General features: G+C 43.2%; 1 protein-coding gene across 1 annotated transcript in view; it reads right to left on the bottom strand.

Moving 5' to 3' along the window:
• The window catches only part of SEMA3G (semaphorin 3G), a 134431-nt gene that overhangs the window by 76233 nt on the left and 35197 nt on the right, over positions 1-23001 (bottom strand). The window contains exon 2 of the mRNA XM_015417724.1: positions 4520-4680. Within this exon, the coding sequence (XP_015273210.1) occupies positions 4520-4680 (161 nt within the window). The remainder of the gene's footprint in view (positions 1-4519; positions 4681-23001) is intronic.

Genomic DNA, 23001 nt, shown 5'->3' with positions numbered 1-23001 from the left:
TTAAAGATGTGATGTAAATATTCCAGCAATAAAAGATGTGCCAAGTTCTAGCATTTCAAAAAAGAGGCATCCATTATGCTTCACTGAGATGCAGTTTTCTGAATTAAACAATGTCCTTGTAAATAAGGAATAACTGCCAAACCCTAAACTGGCCCTAAAACATGGCTCCTCATTAATAACCCCAGCAACTGGTTATCCAAGCCAAAGGCTGGTTGATAAAGTTTGTTTTACATGTCATGTAGTACATTTAGTGTGGCCAGCAGTGTTCCCTCTAAGCTGAGTTAGTGTGAGCTAGCTCACAGTTCTTTAGCCTCCAGCTCACACATTTTTGCCTTAGCTCAGGAAGGATGGCTCCAGAGCAACCTATTTATGCAGCGGCCAAATCGCTCACTCACAACTTTTTAATGCCAGTAGCTCACAAGTAGAATTTTTGCTCACGGGACTCCACAGCTAAGAGGGAGCACTGTTTGCCATGCCACAGGAGCACCCGGGGGGGGGGGGGACTGGAATCACACCGGTGTGCTGACATCACTTCTGATAAAAAGTACAAGTGATGTCATGGGACAGTCTAGAAATCTTAAAATATTATAGTAAAACTACAGTTTTGGCAAATCCTAGAGCAGTGGTGGCGAACCTATGGCACGGGTGCCAGAGGTGGCACTCACAGCCCTCTCTGTGGGCACGCGTGCCATCGCCCCAGCCAAGCCCAGACCATCATTAAAGTGTCGAATTCTCTGCCAAATAATTTTAAGTAAATGAAAGCATTTGGGATTGCTTTCCTTACTTTGTTTGGATCATCTTAAGTTAATGTATGAGTTGTTTTTTCTAAAGTAAAACCTCAGTATTCAGGTTAAATTGCCGTGTTGGCACTTTGCGATAAATAAGTGGGTTTTGGGTCGCAGTTTGGGCACTCGGTCTCTAAAAGGTTCGCCATCACTGTCCTAGAGCATCAGTGATGTTACTTCCAGTTTGTACAAGAAGTGACAACATGCTGGTGTGATACCAGCACATGCCCCAGTTCCATTTCCTCCCACTGGTACTTCAGGCACCACATGGCTTGCCGGGAGGTCTCCCACTATAGCCTAGCCAACACTAAGTAAACTTCATAGCAGAAACAGGATTTGAACTTTGGTCACCACAGTCCTCAGTGCTAGCTCTATAAGGTGAAGGGAGGCTCTAGGAAACTAAAACAACCCTGCTTCCATGGGGGGGAAAAGCCTCCAGGCCTTTTAGCTTAGTAGCCATTGACGTGATAATGTAGTTGATATTTATTGGTTCTAACAAAACAGCTGAAAACACTGGGCTAAAGGCACAGTTAATGTGCTGATGTCAAATATCTACAATTCCTAATAGCTAAATACATGTCAGTCACTCACTGCCTCTCAGCCCACAGGAAGGGAAGGAAATGAGATTCAGTTCCATACAATTCCCTTAGCAACATCCCTCATTCTCTTATTGGAAAGGAACACGAAAAATAGTAGCTAGCAATAGCTCCTCAGAGGAGCTCACAGGAGAAAGGAACAAGAGTGAAAAGCAAGCTGGTATGAGCTGGTACTAAGCACTAGAAAGAAATTTAAGTTGCTTAGTTTCTCTCCTGGGAAGGAGCCACTTCTATACACAACATTTGTTACAGCTCAGCTGCAAAACATGGTAGCCTTCAATCTCATAGCCAGCTCAACCTGCACAAGAGGCACAGGAAATACAAAGGAGACTGTGGCCCTGGTCACCGGAAGGTATTGGCCCGGGAAAGGGACGGATCGGGGGCGCAGCAAACGAGCGCAATCTCACCGCAACATCTGGGAAGCGGCGCGCACCCGTCCCCGATCTGGCCCTTCAGGCCGAAAACCTGCAGTAAAAAAGAACCACCCCCAGAGGAGGACTTACCGGGAACGCCGCATCAAGCGCGGCCGTGGGATCGCCGCCGCACCCGTCATCCGGAGCAATCCAGGCTCCCGGCTGAACTGCACATGTGCACACATGCGCAGTTCAGCTGCCTCGCTCCCCTTTCAGTGGCTTCCCCCCGGCATCTGATTGTGCCGGGGAGGAAGTGCGCGGCGGCTCAGGGGATCTATGTGATCCTGCCGCCGCGTGTCTCTTTTGGTGTGGCTTTAAAAAGCCACACTTTGCCCATACTTCCCCCCCCCATGTGGCAGGGGCCTGTATGTCACTAACTAATGTCACATAGGACATTTTGCCCATTACAAGGTAGGATCAGCAAATCAGCAAATGGATAACTGAATCATAAATAAAAAGAGAGAAAAGCTATTGTTTGTATAAGTACTGATGGAGATGCCAGATTTCTGATAATTCTATTCACAGTTTATACAAGAGATTGGGAGGCATATGGCTCTCACTTACCCAGGCTTCTGATCTTTTCAACACACACCCCAAGCCAGCTGTGATGCCAGCAATTCCAATAAGGAACAGTTGCTGGAACTTGAGGAGCAATATTTATGGCAAAATAAAGCAAAAAAACTCTGAAAGGAGGCTTACTGGAGGCCCTCTTGACTAATCCTTGAATTCAGTCACTTGATAGATCCATAATTTGTATTCATGGCCAACAAAACAAGTACATACGCTCCTCTCTTACAAAAGCCAATTTGCAAAGATTTACAGTGGCTGCGGTCACACGGAGCATTACACACGCTAGAGAGACGGAAGATAGGCGGATTTTCCGGGCGCGATCTCACCGCCACATCTGGGAAGCATAGAGTTCCCGTGGCTCACCCGAGGCTTCACTCCAAAGATGCGCTGTAAAAAACTAGTACCTCCTAGGTACTAGTTTCCGGAAACCGCGGGGCATGGGCAGGCATCTGATTGCATTTCCGGTGTTAGTTCTGGCGCCTGCCCATGTCCCCTCGCAAAAAGGGTTTTTTTTCCAAGTCTCCACGGATGCACACAAGCACCCAACGGAGCATATGCACACTTTAGTTTAAAAAAAAAAACCACAACCCCGTTTGCCCCGCAGCCCCACTTCTTTGCAGCGCTGCAGGATTGTCCTGTGATCGGCACCTCCCCCCTAACCACGGGACCTCCACGGGACGTCTGCTCACGCAACCGTGCGTTATTTTGCCCCGGAGCAAACAGCCACGCTTCACCCCCCCCCGCATTTTCCGGCCCGTGTGACCGCAGCCAGTATTAATTTTCCTTCCAAGAGGTTAGAAGAGAAGATGGAGAAAGGCATGGAAATTTTGCATAAGGTGGCCAGTGGGACCAAAGAGACAGAGCCCATACAAGCATGGAGAAAAAAGAAGCTTTGCAGTATACTGAACTTTTAAAATGAGGATGTAAATTACCTTATCCTACAGAGTTACTGCAAGAATAAACTCAACAATTACTTTATAGCACTCACACCCTATGAAAAATTTGACCTGTCAAATACCTTGATTCTTGTCACAATTTTGCTAGGTTTTGGAACATAAATGATTTGATAAACTAATAGTTTTGTAACAGTACAGTGATTTTCCATAACTTGTCCAGACTTCCCATGCTCCTAATTTTCCAATTATATTTAATCACAATATAATTTCCTTTGAGCTGGAAGCCTTATTCTATGAGTCTCACCCTCTTCCCTTTCAATCTTGGCTGGTATCAGATTTCTGGCTTCTACTTAATTAGCTCCCTGCCCTGGGCTCTAAACCTTCATAAAGCCTGGCTTTGCAGAGCTCCTTCTTTTAAAACTTTAATTTACTTTATTTATAGCCCTCCTTTCTTAATGAGACTCAAATTTGATCAGACACTATAAGACAGCCAATAAAACTATGCAGTAGGCCTAGGATTACAGAAATGGAAAACAATACGAAAAAACTGTCTTAAAGTATGACATGCCATAATACAGAAAGTAGGAAAGGGCTCCTTCTGTTCATCTCAAGTTTCTATGGAAAAAGAACTCCTCTGAAGGATAATTTCAGTGTTATGGTACCTACACAGATCACTGAAAAAATGCTAAACAATTCTGGTGTACCACTCAAGAGGCATAATACTGCACATAATTACAGCCCACATACTCTGTACAACCCATACTCATTCAGCTGCTCAACACCAGTGCAGTTGCCAGGGATTTACATCAGTGGTCTATATGCACTATACATCTTTTGTCTTGCATGAAATCTGAGAACCAGAGTTTTCTTTATGCCATCCCAGCCCAAGCCATCAGCATCCCAAATTCACTTATTTCCCAGAACATGCCATCCATGATTCAAGTTCATGGAGAATGACTGTCCTCTGCTACTAATATGTGCCTGTCTTGTGGACACATACATAGTATAGTGTAATTACACACATGGGCTGGAAGTCCTTCAGCTCAAACTCACCCTTCCTATGAATTCACTGGGATGAGTGCTTGGTATAATATGGGGATAGGAACACTAACTTATATTAAATGGCTCTTGCAAAACAAAATTACCAAAAGCATGTATGCGAAACAATGAGTACCTCTGAAAAGTGCTAGAGAAAGAATAAGCATTGGGATAAATAGGAATGCATGCACTAGCATATGTATGTATTTTGTGAGTATTACCTCCTTGGCATCCATATTGGTTTGATCCAATCGAAGTGAGTATAGGGTGTCTTTTCCTCCAATGAACAGGCGATCACGGTATTCATCCAGGTACAAAGACCGAAAGTCTAAAATTCCCCGGTGGCCAAAGAACAGGACTGAGCGGTTAGTGGCCAAAAGATCTAAAAGGAAGAAAGAAATCAAATGACAATAGAAATCTGTTGCTGACATTAAAGAAACCAGTGGGGGAGGGGGGGACTTACCAGAAGCAGCAAGGAGGCCCATCCAACATACAGCGACGTGTCTACATCACTGCCCACATGACCTGGAAGTGATGCCAACATGTCCAGGATGTCAGGGCAACGCTCTGGTATTTGGGCAAAAATGCTATGGTAAATTTGGCTTCTACCATAGAGTTTTTGCCCACATACCAGAGCATCATCCTGATGTCCCAGACATGATGAAGTCACTTCTGGGTCATGTGGGCCGTATTGTAGGTACATCGCTGCACGTTGGATGGATCTCCCTCTTTTGAGGGGTAAGTTTCCCCCTGCCAGCCAACTAATTGGTGGCAGGGAGCTGGGGCCTGTCGTGCTTCCACCGGGGGTGTGTGTCTGGCAACCCTATAATGCAAGCACCCTTGCATTTACAACTTCCTATTTTTCACAGGCGCACTGTACACCAACAGTCAAAATATTAAAACCTTTTTAAGTGGAATGTGTGAATTCAGACTAACTCCCACAGAAAAATGGGAATTAGGACTGACTAAAAGATCCCACTATTTTTCAAAGGGGTTCCAGTGCAGGATTTTGCCCACTATAAATGTATAATCTGTATTTCAGATGTGACAGGATTTGTGGCCTTTGTTGCATAGTATGTTCCTACTGCAATTAGAAATACCTGAAAAGATATTGTGTATCATGTACACTGTGTGTGATATGCTGAACCTGTGAGGCAAGGGTCTTGCTTTCTTTCTCTTCAGAATTTAGCAAAGCAAATACAAATTATGAGGAATCAATAGCTTCATCAGTGATCACAGTCCCTAGATAGTGAACCCCATAATGGACACTAGTGACAGAGTAAACATTGCTAGGAATGTGTGTGCTTAAATCCCTTCTTATAAAATCACGTAACTGGATCATACTACATGTAGCCCTCTGCTAAAAGACTGAACAAATCTTTCCACTGCAGATCATCCTTTGCCACTCAGAACAATGTATGCCACAAATAATTCAACACAGGAACGTTTGTCAAATATAAAACTTGTGACCTCCTAATAGGGAGACCGCTCCCACTGCTTCATAGCCGTTATCTGGGGCCCTTAACTCACCGCCCCCGGCGCCTCTCCATGCCGGCTCACCTCCAAGGGCTCCCGGGGTAGAAGCCGCAGCAGTCCCTGAACCTTGCTGCTCTACCCGCACCAGGAAGTTACCAGCCCACCTGAAGGACTTGTCTGTGGGTGCATTGCGGACCAAGGGGGGAGGGGTGTAATGTATCCAGTCCAGACAAGTCCAGAGACAAACGCAGAGCTTCGCTCCAAGAGACAATGGACTATGCGGCTCCTAGCCTGCTCCAATCAGGGGGCTAGGTTCACGGCCGAGAGCCTATGGGACTCTCGGCCACTGTAAATAATCTATAGGGAAGTAGGGGTGTGTTTTGGGTGGTGGTTTCTCGGGGGATATAAGCCGGCCTGCGAGCCGGCCAAAGTTGTCTTGTTCCGGATAGAACAAAGTACGCTTTGCTGAAATCACTCTCCATTTGGGTACTTTTCAACTTATAAATAAATAAATGAATATTGCCACTGCACTGGGGCAAGAGGAAGAAGTATAACACTAATGGGAAGTCTGGATTTTTAAAAATATTTGAATAAATACAACAGTCTTATCAACTCCATGAAGTCTTCAACTCTAATCTAGTGCAGAGTAGAGTGAATGGGACAGAGGACAGAGGTTTCTGATGTACACCTATGTCAGACTGTTCTAGAGTAAAATTGTTTATTTTCTTGATTAAATGGGGGGGGGATGTCAAAGAAACTGGATGAAGTCAGGGTTTGCCAGCAGCCTGAAGAAAAAGCATCCTGTCCCTTTAACAGAGGCTTAGTGAGAAAGTTATTTAGCCGGTGATTGTGGGAGTAAGCAACTCAGCATGCCTGGACATTGGGAGTTGCTACATAGGTGTTAACTCCTTCAATGGGATGCCTCTCTCTTTTGTCTTAACAAGGGAGCTGCCCTCTGAACCCTCTTCTCTTTTGTCCTCTCATCTGTCTGCACATGGCCTTCCATGGAGATGCATGTCTCTGCAGGTTTCTCCTGTAGATACAATGCCCCCATACTCCCGTACACAAGATGCTGGATTAGTAGCCATTTGTGATAGGAAAGTATTCTTTAGATTCAGCTTCTGTCTCCTTTTGACTGCAACCTGAATGTGAAGTGGAAGTACTTGAATAAATGTTTACCTTTTGAAAAGTACTGGGTTCACCACATGGAGGACTCGGGACGACGACATGCTCTTGCACTCGTTTATTGTACTTAACACAAGACTAACTAAAATGGCCCTGCAAGGCCAACTATATACACACCCACCCAGTACAGCCTTAGTCCATTGGAGGGTTTGAATTTCCCGCCAGAGTGGCTATTGGTTGGGGCTGGGGGGAATTAGGATCCTATGTTCCTATTGTCCAGGGGAGCCAAGCTCCAGTCTTTGCCGCGGACCCCTAGTGGCGGTCCGCGTACATAACACCTTTTTTGCAGTTACTTCTTGGGAGACTTATATACTGCCCTCAGTATCACGCTTCAATGACTGGGCAAACTCTGCTCTGTTAACCAAATATCCCAGTAGTGATATTCCCTCATTTGCACACATTAAGCCTCTATTAAAGGAAAAGAACATTTTTCACCAGGCTTCTGGGCAATCCTAGATAAAGCAGAAAATAGACCTGAACATCAGCTCAAATTTCCATCTTACCTGGAATCATAACAAAGCAATTGGAGTTTGGAATAAGTACAGCACTGGTTTGGATTGGCTGTTTGCTATAATCCATTGGGAATTAATCTCACAAACCTGCAAGGCTTATCTTTTTAACACCCAGACAGGCGGACCAGGTCACCAAGCGGTTTCTGCAGCTTGGAACACTCAGCACTCTATCTGAATGACTTGAAGGAGCTGTCATTATCTAGGAGTGAAGACAGGAGGGCTATTTATTGCCGATAAAAAGGGTAAAGATAAATGCTCTATTTAAAAATCCATCAGTGTGACAGGGATTATCTCCATTCTATGCTTAGATTGTCAGGGACAGGGAATTATCAGAGGCTGCTGAAAGATGGGGTAGCTTTTGAAGGCTCAGAGTGTGCACTACAGAAAGACACAAGAACAACAGTGCAATAGGGAAAGGGAAACAGGCAATGTTGTGGCCTTGTGGGGAAAGAAATTGTAGCGATGAACTGCCTAACTGAAAAATAACCCAAACAAATTCTTACTACTTACAGTGGCCAACCTCCAGGTGGCACCTGGAGATCACCTGCTATTACAATTTATCTCCAGACAGCCAAGATCAGTTCCCCTGGAGAAAATGGCTGTTTTGGAAGGTGGACTCTATAGTATTTTACCCTGCTGAGGTCCCCCTCCTCCCCAACTCCTGCCCTCCCCGGGTTCCACTCCCAAAATCTCCAGGTATTTCCCAACATGAAGCTGGCAACTCTATTTCTGCTGCTCCTGTATTCCAGAAGTCTTTGCATCTAAATGCCAAAAAGCAGACAGAATACTCCCTTTAAGCTGTGGAGTCTTGTGAGCAAAAATTCTACTTTGTGAGCTATTGGCATTAAAGTTGTGAGCAAGTGATTTGGCTACTGCATAAATTAGTTTGCTCTGGAGTCATCCTTCCTGAGCTAAGACAGAAATGTGTGAGCCGGAGGCTAAAAAACTATGAGCTAGCTCACACTAACTCAGCTTAGAGGGAACACTGAACACAAGTATCTAAAATTGCCAAAAAAAGTGAAACAAAAGTAAAATTGTTAATATTAGCGGTCCAAGGTCATGTCCAGAGACACATGCACCCCACCCCGGCCGCAGCTGTGCATTTGGTCAAAGAGGGGACACAAAATAAAACATCTGAGCAAGGGCACTTAACAAGGGAGATAGTCTTTCAAAAAGTAATTGGGACAGAAATCCTGAGCAGGTCCACTCAGAATCCTATACAATGAGGCTTATTCCCAGGAAAGTGTTCTTAAGATTGTACTGCAAGTTACAAAGAGAAAATCTACACTGAGAAGTCTCGTGAAATAACATCACTGCAGATACAGGTCGGAACAATTTTTAATATTTAAAATATTTATCTTGCCATCCCTATTTGGACCACGGTTGCTTACAAACATGACCACATGGCCATGCAACACAATTAAAATACAAAATGCAGATCACAAATCCAAATGCTCTGTTTTAGTTATTTACACATTTTAACCTACCTTTCTCCAAGGATTTGAGGCGGCTTATATAGCAGCACCAAATTTGCAAGAAATGAATTAAAATATCATCTTATCCAACACAAAATAGTGTGAGCAGCCTCTGCTACTCACTGTAGACCTTATGCCAATGAAATAAGGCTCTCTGATACCAGTCTTGCAAGCCCTCAGAAAAATGGCCCATGATGTTGTCCTCTGCTCCTCTCCAGACAAGCCATTCCAAAGCAGTGGACTGAGAATGCTTTTGCCCAAGCTGACACAGAACATGTCAAAAGGGAACCTAGTCATTTGATGAATGGAGTTGACACATAGGAGAAATGATCCTTTAGATGTGAGCCCCAGGTTGTAAGGGCAGTACTCTGAATTAGGCCTGGAAGCAAACATATATGCAAAACATTGACCTTACAGCCATTCTGATCATGGCCACATGGAGATAAGTGTCTTATCCCTTTACCTTTATGCTACTTCAAATTTAAAATGTAGCTGCTGTGTCCAATGCAGCCTCAGGGAGCAGAGCACGAAAGAATTAGTAGACCATGTTTTCTCCATTTTCTCAGTCTTCAGCTATCTCCATAAGCCATAAGCAATGCAATCAACAATTGATGATTTCAGAGTATAAACAGAGATGAAGATGCAGTTTCGTAGGCAAGTGCCTCAGAAAAGAAAAAGGGAAAACTCAAAAGCCTAAAGCTCCTCCAAGGGAAACATCTGCCAGAACAACTGGCATAGCACCCTTCTGCCATCAGAGTGAACAGCTCTTTAAATAGTGCTGCATCTCAGTTAAGGAAACAGCTTCTTCCACAATCTCACATAGTAAGATAGCAGTATAAATTGACTGCTAAACTCTTTATCCACTGTCTGAGTAACTGCTGCCCTGAAGTTCTTGGCATGCTCAGCCACTGGAAATCCTCCTGGATTCGGGGAAAGGGAATGAGAAGGGATCAGCACTAACACTGCTATATAATCAACTCCATCTGAAGTGCATTCTCTCTCCCACATCCCTTTTCCATGCACACATCAAATCTTTGTCCCCTTATCTACCGAGCTCAAGTATATGGATGATATTCTTTAGAACTCATATTGGATCAAAGATTACGATTCCTACTTTTATAGAGGCAGAATTTGGGTTTATTGCCTTCAGTGAGGTACCTCTGAATTTTCAGACAAGACTATCAGTATCTATATCCATTGAATGGCTTGCTTCTATTAATGGCCCTTTCTGCACTGGCAGCTTGCTCCAGAGAATCTGAGGAGTCAAGCCTTAGGGGTTGACTTCGCAGTCACACTCATTCCCTCTGTACTGGTCCCATCTCCTCCCCCCCCCCCCCAATTTATTTGTGCATTCTGTATGCATTCTGTATATACAACCTGCATTTTTTGAGCTAACTGGCTGCTTTGTCTAAGACGAAGAGAAAGGCAAACATCTTTCTAAACTTTTAACTGCAGACCCAACCCCTCCCTCCCTCTGTGATTCTGCAAAAAACAATGGGAGGGGAGGGGAAATCCAAGCCCACACATGCAAGACTGACATGTTTGGGAGCAGGGAATCCCCTAGTCCTTTATATTTTCTGATTCCTTCTTATGCTCTCTCTGGCTTTTTTAAAGTTTGCCTGAACGGGAGAAGAAGAAGAAGAAGAGAAGAGATTGGATTTATACCCCGCCCTTCACTACCCAAAGGTGTCTCAGGGCGGCTTACAAACTCCTTTCCCTTCCCCTCCCCACAACAGACACCCTGTGAGGTGGGTGGGGCTGAGAGAACTCTGACACAAACTGCTCTTTTTCAAGGACAGCTGTGCCAGACCTTGTGATTGACCCAAGGTCACATCAGCAGGTGCAAGTGGAGAAGTGGGGAATCAAACCCGGTTCTCCCTGATTAGAGTCCGCACACTTAACCACTACACCAAGGACACATCCTCTTTTGTCTTTGGAGAAGGAGGGAAAGAAAACAGAACAGGGAGGGAGCATTAGCCTAAAGAGAGAAAGGCAGAAACAGGGGAGGGTGGTGGGCAGTCCTTAAATACCCACAGAAACAATTCTACTTTAGAGACAATAAGCAATTTAAAAGCGGATGAGAACAAAGAATTGCAGCAAAAGGAGTTTTGGTAACTACTGGGCAACAGTGTGCTGGAAGCAGTCTGAATGCAAATTCCTGTAAAACAAATGCAGAAACAAGAAAAAGCCCCGACACAAACTGGAAGCGAAAGCGGGAGGGAATGCAGAATGAAAGAATAGGATGTACTCCGCAACGGAGGCAAAATACGGGTGCAGAAAGGGCCAATGTCTCACTAATCAATTCCACTGAAGGAACTCATGGAATTTTGCCAAGCTGGACTAAGTGATACTGTCTGAGTGATATGCAAGAGTCCTAAATGATAATGAGTGAAAGAAAATGGTGGGATCTTCCACCAAGTTCCTTGACCATCACTTATTCGTGAAAGACAAAATATGTTTGATGTATTCTAGGATTTACCCTCAGTTAAGGAAGAGCAAGACAAAAGTGACATAGCCAGTGCTACTTGTGAACTTAGTGTGTGCTCTAGAGTATGATGCAGAAATCACTGCAATACACTGTGATTCCATGGCAAAGGAACAGCTATAAAAATGAAATTAAAGAGGAAGTGTCTCTTACAATAAATAAACCTTGAAAGGTGTGCAAAATTGGTTATAGACAGTACCCATGCAAGAGACAGTGTACATAGCCTATATATAAGTACCGTAAGTCATTTGACAAGTAAATGAAGAAAGAAGCAGAACAAGCTGAAGGGTACAAGAAACTGCAGGAACAACAACTTTAAAATCCCACCACACTATCCACCCCAAAATCTCCTCCAGGATTCCCCGCACTCTTGGGAATTAAGTAACTATCCCCCTCTCCTTTTTAAACTGACTCTCAAATTCTTTCAACATTCCACGCCTGGGGCATATTCAGTCTTCGTCATCATTTTGGATTTTCCCCCTTTGGGTTAATTTTGTGTGTGTGTGTAAATATGACGGACCCCTGCCACTTCCCAACTCCCAGGCAGATTTTTACCGCCAACACTTAGTCCCTTTCTGTTACTAAGCCATCCCCCCAGTAGCATGCTTTTGTCTTAAAAGACTAGATTGTCCCACCCTTGGACAGAGATATATTTTGGCTTTGGACCCAACATGGGAACTTGAGGGGAAAACAGGAGCCCCCCCCCTAAACCCTTTGAATGGCACCGGAGATTATATGACTTTTAAAACAGAATAAAATATTTGTATTTATCAGGCAGGGAATATATATAGAAAAGTTTAAAAATACTGAGGTAAAAGTTATATTTTGTACAGGAACTAATTCTTAAGACAAACAAGAGTGTGTTGTTGTAGCTTATTTTCAGAGATTTCTCGGTCTTTTCAGTGAGACGTATTTTGCTTAGTATATTTCAGCAGTTTCAATATTACTTCACAGTTTCCTGGAGATCTGCTCTTTCTTAGAGTATCTAACTTTCTCCCTTTTGAAAACACAGCTTTCCACTAACTACTGAGATGTCTAAAGCTTATTCCCTTCGCCACAGACCAGGGTTCTCCTCAGAGCTCAACCCCTGTTAAACAGGCAGGAATTCTTCTTCTTTTCCCTAAGAAGGAATAGCCCTTTTCTGTTTGGCTTGACTGGGAGTTACGGCCTAACAACCCAGTCACCCTTGCCAAAACTCTCTCCCAGTACTGATGTCTGTGTGAAGCAGTTTGTAGCTTTCTGGACTTAGAAACCCAGTTCTCCCTCAGAGTAGTTCTTATTCAATTAGGGTAAGGATCTCTTGTCTTCTCTCAGAGAATCTTCCAGACCAATCCTGTCAGAAGAACTACTGACTCCAGCTGTATCTTTCTTTATCAGAAGCCGACTCACTGGCTTGCTGACTCCAGATGAAAAGTCCAAAGATGAAAGACCCTTTCCCCTCCAGAACAGCTGATGCTATACTTTCTCTCAGCTGATGCTGGCCAATCAGAGAGCATGCAGAGCAGCCAATCAAAGAAGCTCTCCACTCCTGGGAAGGTTAACGCCTGATCTACCAGTCTCTTTGAAATAGCAGCATTTTAAAACATGCTTTTTTGTGCAATCCGTCACAGTGGCATATCTGGGTAGTTTCCTATGAAGAAACCCCTACCTTTTTTGTGTGTGGCCTGGTTTTGCTGCTTTCATGGCCATGATCCACTTTACTATTAAAATAAACTATATGGAACTCTCATGATTAACAGTCTTGTTCATAACGTTTCCAAGACTACATCAGATCTCTCCTGGGATACAAGAATAAAAACATTCTTGCATTTGGTTTTAGCATCTGTCATGAACTGCCAATTTTTCATACCCATTTTCAAACACCATCGTGAAAGTTCTAGATCAAAGGTGTCAAACTCATTTGTTACGAGGGCCGAATGTGACACAAATGTCACTTTGTCGGGCCAGGCTATGTATGCCATAAAATGTAATGCCAGGTACCGGAGATATAAACTATATAAAGGACTGCAGCTGGTTAAGCTCCATGTTGTATCCTCACTGCAAGGCCCCATGGGCTGGGAGGGGGTGGAGAGAAAAACCCACATGAGTGGACTGGAGAGCCAGCACTGCAGCACTGGATAGACGTTCCCACACTCGTTGACTGCTGTAGACAAGGTTGTTCTGCCATGCTGAAGCCACAATCGGAGTGGTTCCACCCACTCCCCTCCCCAAGCAGTCTTCTGTTCCCTCCCTTGGACCAGTTGCTTGTGGGTCGCATTAAATCCCAGGACAGGCTGCTTCTAGCCTCCAGGCCTTATGTTTGACACCCCTGTTCTAGATGCTCAACACACATCTACACTGTATACTGATTCAATCCCCACTCATATCCACTGCAGACATAAAGGGGCAATGACTTCAGGGTCCATCCATAGAATGGCAGGACTAATATCAATATGAGGGATTTGTGCATCATGTTGCTTCTGTTGTTTTTTCTTCTATTGCACTAGAAGTTGAAGCATATGCTTGGGAACCTTACATGTAGGTATTTCTTCAGCACGTCTGCTAATATCAAACAAAACCTCTCAGTAGAGACATTGAAGACAAAGCCACTGAAATCAAGACTGCAAGGAGGCTAACTGTGCAATGAAACCTCTTATTGTCTTTACTCTCCAGAAAGTAACATGGAAGCCACAAGTGAAAAACAAAGTGGTTCATTGAGAAAGTCCAACCAAATTTGAAGCCAAACCCCAAAATCAATTCAGAGTTTTTATTTATTCTATCAGAACTGAACCTGAAATGTAAAATGTCTCAGTTGATTTGAACCCAAACCAGAAACTGAATCCCTAAACAGATGAACTTTCAAAAACAAGAGGTTTAACTATCAGAAATTCTGGAAGGCTCTTTAGGCTGAGAAAATTCCTCTTTTTCTTTCCATCTTAGAGAGGCAGGCAGGAGAGTTGGGGAGAGGGATCTGAGACTGTGAGATCTCTTACATTTACCTTGACCACAAGCACAGCTGTTTCTCAGATGAAGTCAAAGGAAAGGTTAACTAAAACGTGGGCTAAAATTGAATTTCTTAATATTTATATTCCAGATGGTAAACTGAGGGTGACAGACTGTTCCACTAAGAATTACCCAAACTACTCTTTAAAATGATTTTTCTGGGACTAATTCAAATATCACAAAATGACAAGCTTTTGAATTTCCCAGAACTCTTGATAAGTGTTTTGTTTTGTGATAATTTGGCTGATTCTACTGTGGAATCTAACAAAAATTGTAGTATGTGGAATATATGTAAGGTCTTATTATTTAGCATAAATTAGCCTGAATTAGTTATGGATCTGATTATACTTTTTTTGTAACAACTGCAGTCAGGCATTTCTCTTTTTCACTGTCCTAGTGCACAGGCAGTGTCCTTGAAAAATCTGTTCAGCTAGCACAGACCAACTCTGATAACCACTGAAGTAACTTCTAATGAATAGCTGTTTGTCTGCCCTCAAAAATCCCAGGAAAAGAATACTGACTCTAGCTGACAACTTGCCGTTAATCGTCACAGTGTGACTTTAATATCACTCATATGCTAACATCATTCTTCAGCATGTTGAAAAACAGAAAATTGAACAAAATGAAAGAACTTAGAAACATGCTTTTTTCACATGCTCACTCTGTATAAGCTCTCAGTAGTGTGTGATGCATGAATTTTTTAGATCTGGATTCAGTGAGGATGCCTTTCCTGCATATGCCTTGGTAAAAGACTTGGAATTTGCATTTATTCTTAGATTCAGTTTAGATAGAGCAGAATTCTCATGTATGCTCATTTATTCATAATCGTTTTTACATGTGCTAGTGTGATTTCTGTATCATTGATTTTCTTATAGCAGATTTTCTCATGTTTAGTTAGATTACTTTTAAATAAAGTTTTAAACCAGACTGATTGAGTGATTACTGGTTGTGAAAACAAGGTTTCACACTGAGCCTGGAATACATAAATTTCTGATTTTCCCTTAAAGTAAGAAGCCTGGGATCTGAAAGTGATGGATGCCAGAGAGAGAATCCAGTCGTCACTCCATACCAAGCAATGTTGGTTCACATGCTGCTTTAATTCAGCCAAAGATTTTTTTTTTTTTAAGATTCCATGTGGTAGGGTTTTTTGGCAATACACCCTCACACTGAGTCTTTAAGACTGGCACAATTCTAATAACAAGGTACTGCATGACTGTTAATTTTGGAATCTTTCTGTGTACCAGCAGGGCCTCCTATACTTTTCCTTCAAAATGTGAGAGCTTTAGTAAGCAAAAGATACCTCAGCAGAGCAAGGCAGGCAAATGCATTAGTCTCTACTAGGATTCTTTCATCAATGTACTTCATCTCAGTAAGTATGATAATAATCTGCATATGGCCCTTGTAATTCTTTGTCCAGCACACGCCAGTGTTTTCTTTTTAACTAATAGCTGAGCAAGCCCCAGTTTTTTATGAAACCCACAGAACAGGGGAAGGGGAATCAAGCCCTTTCCCCACATGCCGTCTTCCCAGTCTGAAAACTGGGAAGATGCTTTGTCCTATAAGATGCTATTTGTCCTATACCCATCAAAGCAGTTGAACTTAGTACACCATTAAAAAATGGATCATAAATGGAACAAAAATAGTGAGTTAAGAAATATCAATACATCTGGAACTGAATCAAACTTGGATAATAAACTCATTGGTTTATTGCTGTGGTTTTAAGCACCATGTTATCTGGAATTAAGCTACACAAACCGGTGTGTGGATCACCAGCACTCTCACTATACTGGCATACCTTCACATTTCTGCTGTTGACACAAAATGTTTACGGTAGACCAGTGATTCTGAACAAAAGCAATGACCAAAAGCAACTGAGAACTTTTAGAAGCATTTGGGATGTTATGAGGATAGATAGCCCATTCTCCCTACTTGCAATCACTTCTGACAGCCAGAGGAAGAGTAATATTTTATTCTGCTCATCCTACCCTAAGGATTCCAGACTGTAGATTTCTCCTACCAGCCCTTTAAAAAATGGCATGCAACAAACAGGACTTAGTCTTAGCATTAAGTAATTGGCTGACAGCCATCAGGCACAAGTGTTTCATTGAATGTACGCCTGAGATCTGTGTATTTTATGTATCCAGAATAATAAAAGGATGTGTCTGTCCATGACAGGCATAACTCAACAGAAAATAAAAGTGGGCACCTCAAAGTTGACCAGCACCTTCTGGAGGATTGCAAGCAGTGTTCCCTCTAAGTTGAGTTAGTGTGAGATAGCTCACAGTTTTTAGCCTCCAGTTCACACATTTTTGACTTAGCTCAGGAAGGAGGCTCCAGAGCAAACTAATTTATGCAGTAGCCAAATTGCTTGCTCACAACTTTATTGCCAGTAGCTCACAAAGTAGCATTTTTCCTCACAAAACTCCACAGCTTAGACTCAGAGGGAGCATTGATTGCAAGAGTTGCAGTGCCAAACATGAAAGGAATCAAAATCTCCTGGCTAACATTACCTCAAAAAGCCCCAACTCCATGCCATTTGCAATGGAAGCGAAGGTTCTTTGTGGGAAGCATAACTTATCCAAAAATGAAACTTTTTGTTTTGTTGTTGTTCAGTCGCACAGTCGAGTCCGACTCTTCGCGACCCCATGGACCAGATCACGCCAGGCCTTCCGGTCTTCCGCCGTCCTCTTGAAGTTTGCTCAATTTCATGTTCGTTGCATCTATGACGCTGTCTATCCATCTCATCTTTTGCCGTCCCCATCTTCTTTGACCTTCAATCTTTCCCAGCATCAGGGTCTTCTCCAGTGAGTGCTCCCTTCTCATTTGGTGGCCAAAGTATTTGAGCTTCAGTTTCATTATCTGGCCTTCCAGGGAACAGTCAGGGTTGATTTCTTTTAGGATTGACTGATTTGATCTTCTTGCAGTCCAAGGGATTCTCAAGAGTCTTCTCCAGCACCATAGTTCAAAAGAATCTATTCTTCGGCGCGCGGCCTTCCTTATAGTCCAACTCTCACAGCCATACATGACTGCTGGGAATACCATTGCTTTGACCATGCGGACTTTTGTTGGCAGGGTGATGTCTCTACTTTTTATCATGCTGTTTAGGTTCGCCATCGCTTTCCTCCCAAGGAGCAGGCGTCTTTTAATTTCATGACTGCTGTCACAGTCTGCGGTAATCTGGGATCCCAGGAGTGTGAAGTCTGTCACTACTTCCACGACTTCCCCTTCTATTTGCCAAGGAGTGATGGGGCCGGATGCCATGGTCTTAGTTTTTTTTTATGTTGAGCTTCAAACCCACTTTTGCACTCTCCTCTTTCACTCTGAGCAAGAGGCTCTTTAGGTCCTCTTCACTTTCTGCCATTAGAGTGGTATCATCTGCATATCTGAGGTTGTTGATCTTTTCCTCAGCAATCTTAATTCTGGCTTGTGATTCATCCAGGCCAGCATTTCGCATGATGTACTCTGCATATATATTAAATAAGCAAGGTGACAATATACATCCTTGTCGTACTCCTTTTCCTATGCTAAACCAATCAGTTGTTCCATATCCGGTTCTAACTGTCGCTTCTTGACCCTTATACAGGTTTCTCAAGAGACATGTGAGGTGGTCTGGTATTCCCATCTCTTTAAGGATCTGCCATAACTTGTTGTGATCCACACAGTCAAAGGCTTTAGCATAGTCAATGAAGCAGAAGTAGCAGCTAGGAATCTCAAAATTGGCTACCAGCTTCAGGATAGCATAGTCAATGAAGTAGAAGTAGAAGCTAGGAATCTCAAAATTGGCTACCAGCTTCAGGATAATGATGGGACTCACAATGCCAAAAATGAAGGGAACTTGAACATCCTGGCACAGATTAGCTCCTGAACATCTCTATGCTATTTGCAATTTATTTGGCTTTACTTACATTATTCATATTTTGGTTGTATTTATATTTTATTTATATATGGTTTTACTTACATTATTTATATTTTACATTATTTACCTTTCTCACTGAGATTCAAGGCGGATTACACAGTGCAAGTCAATACAATCAACAGAGTTGTGTGGTCTTGTGGTTAAAGTGTTTGACTAGCATCTAAGAGACCCAGTTTCAAATCACCAGTCTGCTACTGAAGCTTAGCTCAGAGAGCTTGGGCCAGTCACACACCCCCCCACATTACATATCTCACAGGGTTGTTGTGAGGATAAAATGGAAGACAGAAGAATGATGTGAGCTCCTTTGGGCTCCTATTGGGGAGAAAGGTGGGTGGGGTATGACTTTATAAATCTAACTCTGGCTACAGTTCACAAAAAAACCAATAATCATTCTTGCTGTTACTTCCATCACATATTGCTGCAATTCTTTTGATAGGAGGCAGAACTGCTTATTTAGTATTCAAACTGCCATTAAATATTGCAAGCGTAGGGAGCTATGGGGATGGCAAGCACAAAAAGTGGGTATACCCTTAGCAGATCATAAACATAGCCAGGGGTCATTTAGTAGAAAAAGAGGTGCAGCTCATTAGCATAACTTATTTGCATATGCCACACCCCCTGACATCATCGGAAGTGTGTCAGAAGGCAACACCCACCGCTCAGGCTCCACTGGACTGTTTTGGATTGCTAGCTATTGGGGGGGGGGACATGCAGATCTGTCCTCACAGAGGAGGGAGAGCTTGTACCTGAATAAAACTTGGTCTTAAAGGTGCCACTGGACTGTTTTGGACCGGGGGGCTGGGGAGGCTCTGCAACTTACCTGGCTGCTTCTTGCTCTGACTGAGCGCTGCTGGGAGGTGTGTGTGTATGTGCCTTGGATCCTCCACATACACCCTGTTAAGTCCAGCGCTTAACAAATAGTCAGAGAGTGATTTCAGCAAAACTCAAGTTTATCCCGAAACACAAACACTTCTCCAACACGGTACAACATCTGATAGCCCGAACAGTTTGTCCATAGTAGCTGCTCGGTACTTAAACATTTCCCGGCTAATGTAACCACACCTACTATACAGATAACAACCAATGCGGTTGAGCGTATAAGGGCCAATCACTTTCGTTCCCGCTCACAGTTTGCTTTATCGTGATTGGACACATTAGTCTTGGACTTGAATCCCTGTCCAAGACGAAGCTTAACATAGCTTCCTAATGAGATGTTTCACATTACATCTAATGCATTCATGGCAGCTTCTGAATACATTACACCCCCCCACTTGGTTGAGCTCGCTTCTCTTCATGAAACATTGGTCGTTTTGCTGCTTCCGTGGACCTCTTTCCTCGAGACTGGTAGTTATCACCCTTCTCTAAGATGTCTCTCCCCTCTGTGTTTCTCTTAGCTAGCTCTGTGTGTTTTTTATTGTGTGTATTTTTTATTTATCATTTTCTCTTAAATAAAAACTTTTCGGTTGAACATCTGCCTGGTTTATTTCTAGAGTTCTCTTAAGGGAAAAATCCCCATATACATAGGTGGAGTATCCCATTTACCCCCTCTCGCTCTGTCTCCTTAAAGCTAATTCCCCAACTAATTAGGAGACTGCCTCTTTGGGTAACAAAAGAAAGTTTTATGGCTTCACATATGCTGTGACCCCCTGCCAGGTTCAGGTGATCTGTGTCAGACCTGCAACACATTAGTTCCACTGCATAGCAGTGATAAAATATGTGCTTTGGGAATATAAATCCCCCAAGGGATTGTCTGCCTGATACATATGAAAACAGAGCTGAGTGTCTACACAGCAGTAGACAGAGGAAAAGAGAAGTAACTGGAAGGAAGGAACCCCGAGTGTAGTGACAAAGGAAAGGTCAGACACACCCTATTTACCCCGTTCTAACTCTCTACTGCCCTCCTCTGAGACTCCAAAGTCTGTGTTAGCATCAAGCAACATTATACAGTTAATTCCTTCCAACAACATGTGCAGGAGTCTGTCTTTCACCCATAATAACAGCAAATTACCATTTTTAACATCAGGCACCAGTAAGATTGAAACATTCCCCGGCTGTTAATGTGCATGACAAATCTAGGGACCAGCATTTCAGTTTGCTCTGTAGGCGTCAACCAGCTGTTTGCTTGTTTTTTGCTCAACTGCAACTATTAGGCAATGTAGGGGTGTGTATTTCCAACCATAAGTTCATGAAGCAAACCCAAATACTTGTATGTGTTTTTTTCTCAAAATGGTGGTAAGAATATGGCTACTAATCATCACTTTAAAGCACTACATATGAAACCCTAAAGTCACTACCCAAATTCTGTAAGCCTTATTACTTAAGGAACAATATGTATCCACTGATTTCCAGAAACAACAGCCTGTTTTTTAAAGCATACCTCTCATGCATATGCTGGGACTTTAATTCAGAAATGCTTCCCTCTGCCAGCTCATCCCACCCTCCCAAGACCCAGTATTTTCCAACATTTTTTCCCTCTTTGGAGTGCAAGGCTTTTGAACTAAGCAGGAGTATAAAAAAGAGAAGCAGAGAGAGGCAGAGAAAGGGGACAGGTTACAGAGCAACTATGTGATATGTGACAAAAGTAAAATAATAGTGGGGATGAACCTGTCAGTTCGGCTCTCATTCTAATACTCAGTTGTGATTAGGGAGCCAGTTTATCAGCAGACTGTTCATGCCTGTTTGGTACAAACAGAAAATATCTTCTTGTCTCCCAGCCTTGCAGGACGCAGAAGAATTTTTTGAGGGGAGTACAGAAGCTGATTTCCCACTCTCAGCAAGGTAAAGATACAGTAAAATGTTTGGGATGACAAGATGATTGCACGGGGGAGGGGGTGGATGAAACTTCACTTCTGATGTACTTCTCCGTACTATCTGCTGGATCCCTGCAAGGCTGGGACTCGGCAAAAAGGCTGGGAGATGGCTTCTGTTCGGCAGCTGCTCTAGTCCAGTCGGCCAAACGAAATAGATCCAGGAATTGTCTAACTTCTGTCTGTGACAGTCGAAAATAGCATGTTCAGCTGCTGAACATGTTTGCTGTAATATTTGCAGCATTCTAAATAAGAGCTGAGCATGGTTGTCACATTCACTGCTTCATGAATTAATTTCCATCATCTTGGGTTAACTCTATTCTGTGCGACTCCTTAAGTGAAGAAGAAGAAGAAGAGAAGAAGAGATTGGATTTATACCCCGCCCTTCACTTGGAGTCTCAGAGCGGCTTACAAACTCCTTTCCCTTCCCCTCCCCACAACAGACACCCTGTGAGGTGGGTGGGGCTGAGAGAACTCTGACACAAACTGCTCTTTTTCAAGGACAGCTGTGCCAGAGCTTGTGACTGACCCAAGGTCACATCAGCAGGTGCAAGTGGAGGAGTGGGGAATCAAACCCGGTTCTCCCAGATTAAAGGCCGCACACTTAACCACTACACCAAAGTGGTCTTCAACTGTGTTCAAGGGATTTCAGCACAGCAGCAGCTCAGTGTAGCCAAGTGGAAAGCCAGATCTGGCGGATGACGGGCTTTGAATTTGTTCATGCTATGAAGTGTTAATGATTAAAAACAAGACTCTCCTGTTGTTCAAAGGCTGCTTTGGTACCACATTCCTGAAAACCAGGAATAAATTTCTGAGTGTTTGCCAAAGGAGGAATAAAAGTAAAAGACATAATGATTTAAGGAGTTTTGAAATGTGCTTTAGAAGGGATTCATAACCAAGAAGTTTAGAAGTATGGCTAAGGAAGGATCTGAACACAGGCCTTCCTGGACCGTGCTCATGCCTTGGCACAGATGACAATTAAAACAATACAGTGATTTAGAACTCTTACTTGTCTTTGAGGGCTGAAAGTAATACTGACTTTACTTCGTTCCCACATACTGCCTGTACGTTTTAGCAATTAAAATCTCAAAAACTGCACACTTGGATTCCATTGTGGCTGTACCGTTCAAAAGCTTTCACTTGTACATCGGATGTCTGAAGCTGAGGTGGGTCATTTATCATTAAACTTTATGGGCAAGTTACAACTGAATTTTACAGTGCCTGAAGGATATATACCAGGAGAATCCCATTTTGGAAGGGGAGGGCGGAACTCTTCTAATCGTGCCAGACATTAGATCCTTCTCTGCCTTGCTGCATCTGTAAACAATAAAACAAACACCTTTGGCATTCTGCCCTGGCTATAATCCTCCTAATTACGTGAAGGTATGCAGGTAGTGGGATCATCATCAAGAAACCATCATTTATGGAGCTTCAAATACCATCTGTGGAACTCACGCTCCCAACGGAATTTTCATCTGGGCCAAAGAATGAGAGAAATCTTTCTACGGAATAGCTGGGATACAGCCCTAGTGAACCGTTCTCCACGGACGAGTCTACAATTGCAACAGCTGCTCCTATTTTTTGGTTTGGCTTCTTTTCTGCATGGATTGTGTCTTTGTGGAATGAGGCTTCTCAAACTGGGGCAGAAAGCAAGGATGGGTCATTCCGCTCTGGCGTATTCCTTCAACCCAATGGATTTTTTTTTCCCAGTGACATGTCTCTATGTGGGCCTCTTTCTCTACCACCCTCCCACTGGGCAGCCTCCTTGTAGGAAACGGGCCCTCTTCACCACACATCTGGAATGGGTTTGATAGATTATACATTCTAATTCCAATAAAAGGAAAGATATTTCATGCTTTGCTGCC

Source organism: Gekko japonicus, unplaced genomic scaffold (genome assembly GCF_001447785.1).
Source record: "Gekko japonicus isolate JY-2015 unplaced genomic scaffold, Gekko_japonicus_V1.1 scaffold97, whole genome shotgun sequence".
NCBI classification, from domain to species: domain Eukaryota; kingdom Metazoa; phylum Chordata; class Lepidosauria; order Squamata; family Gekkonidae; genus Gekko; species Gekko japonicus.
The sequence above is the reverse complement of the archived record's forward strand: the minus strand, read 5'-3'. Positions and strand labels throughout refer to the sequence as shown.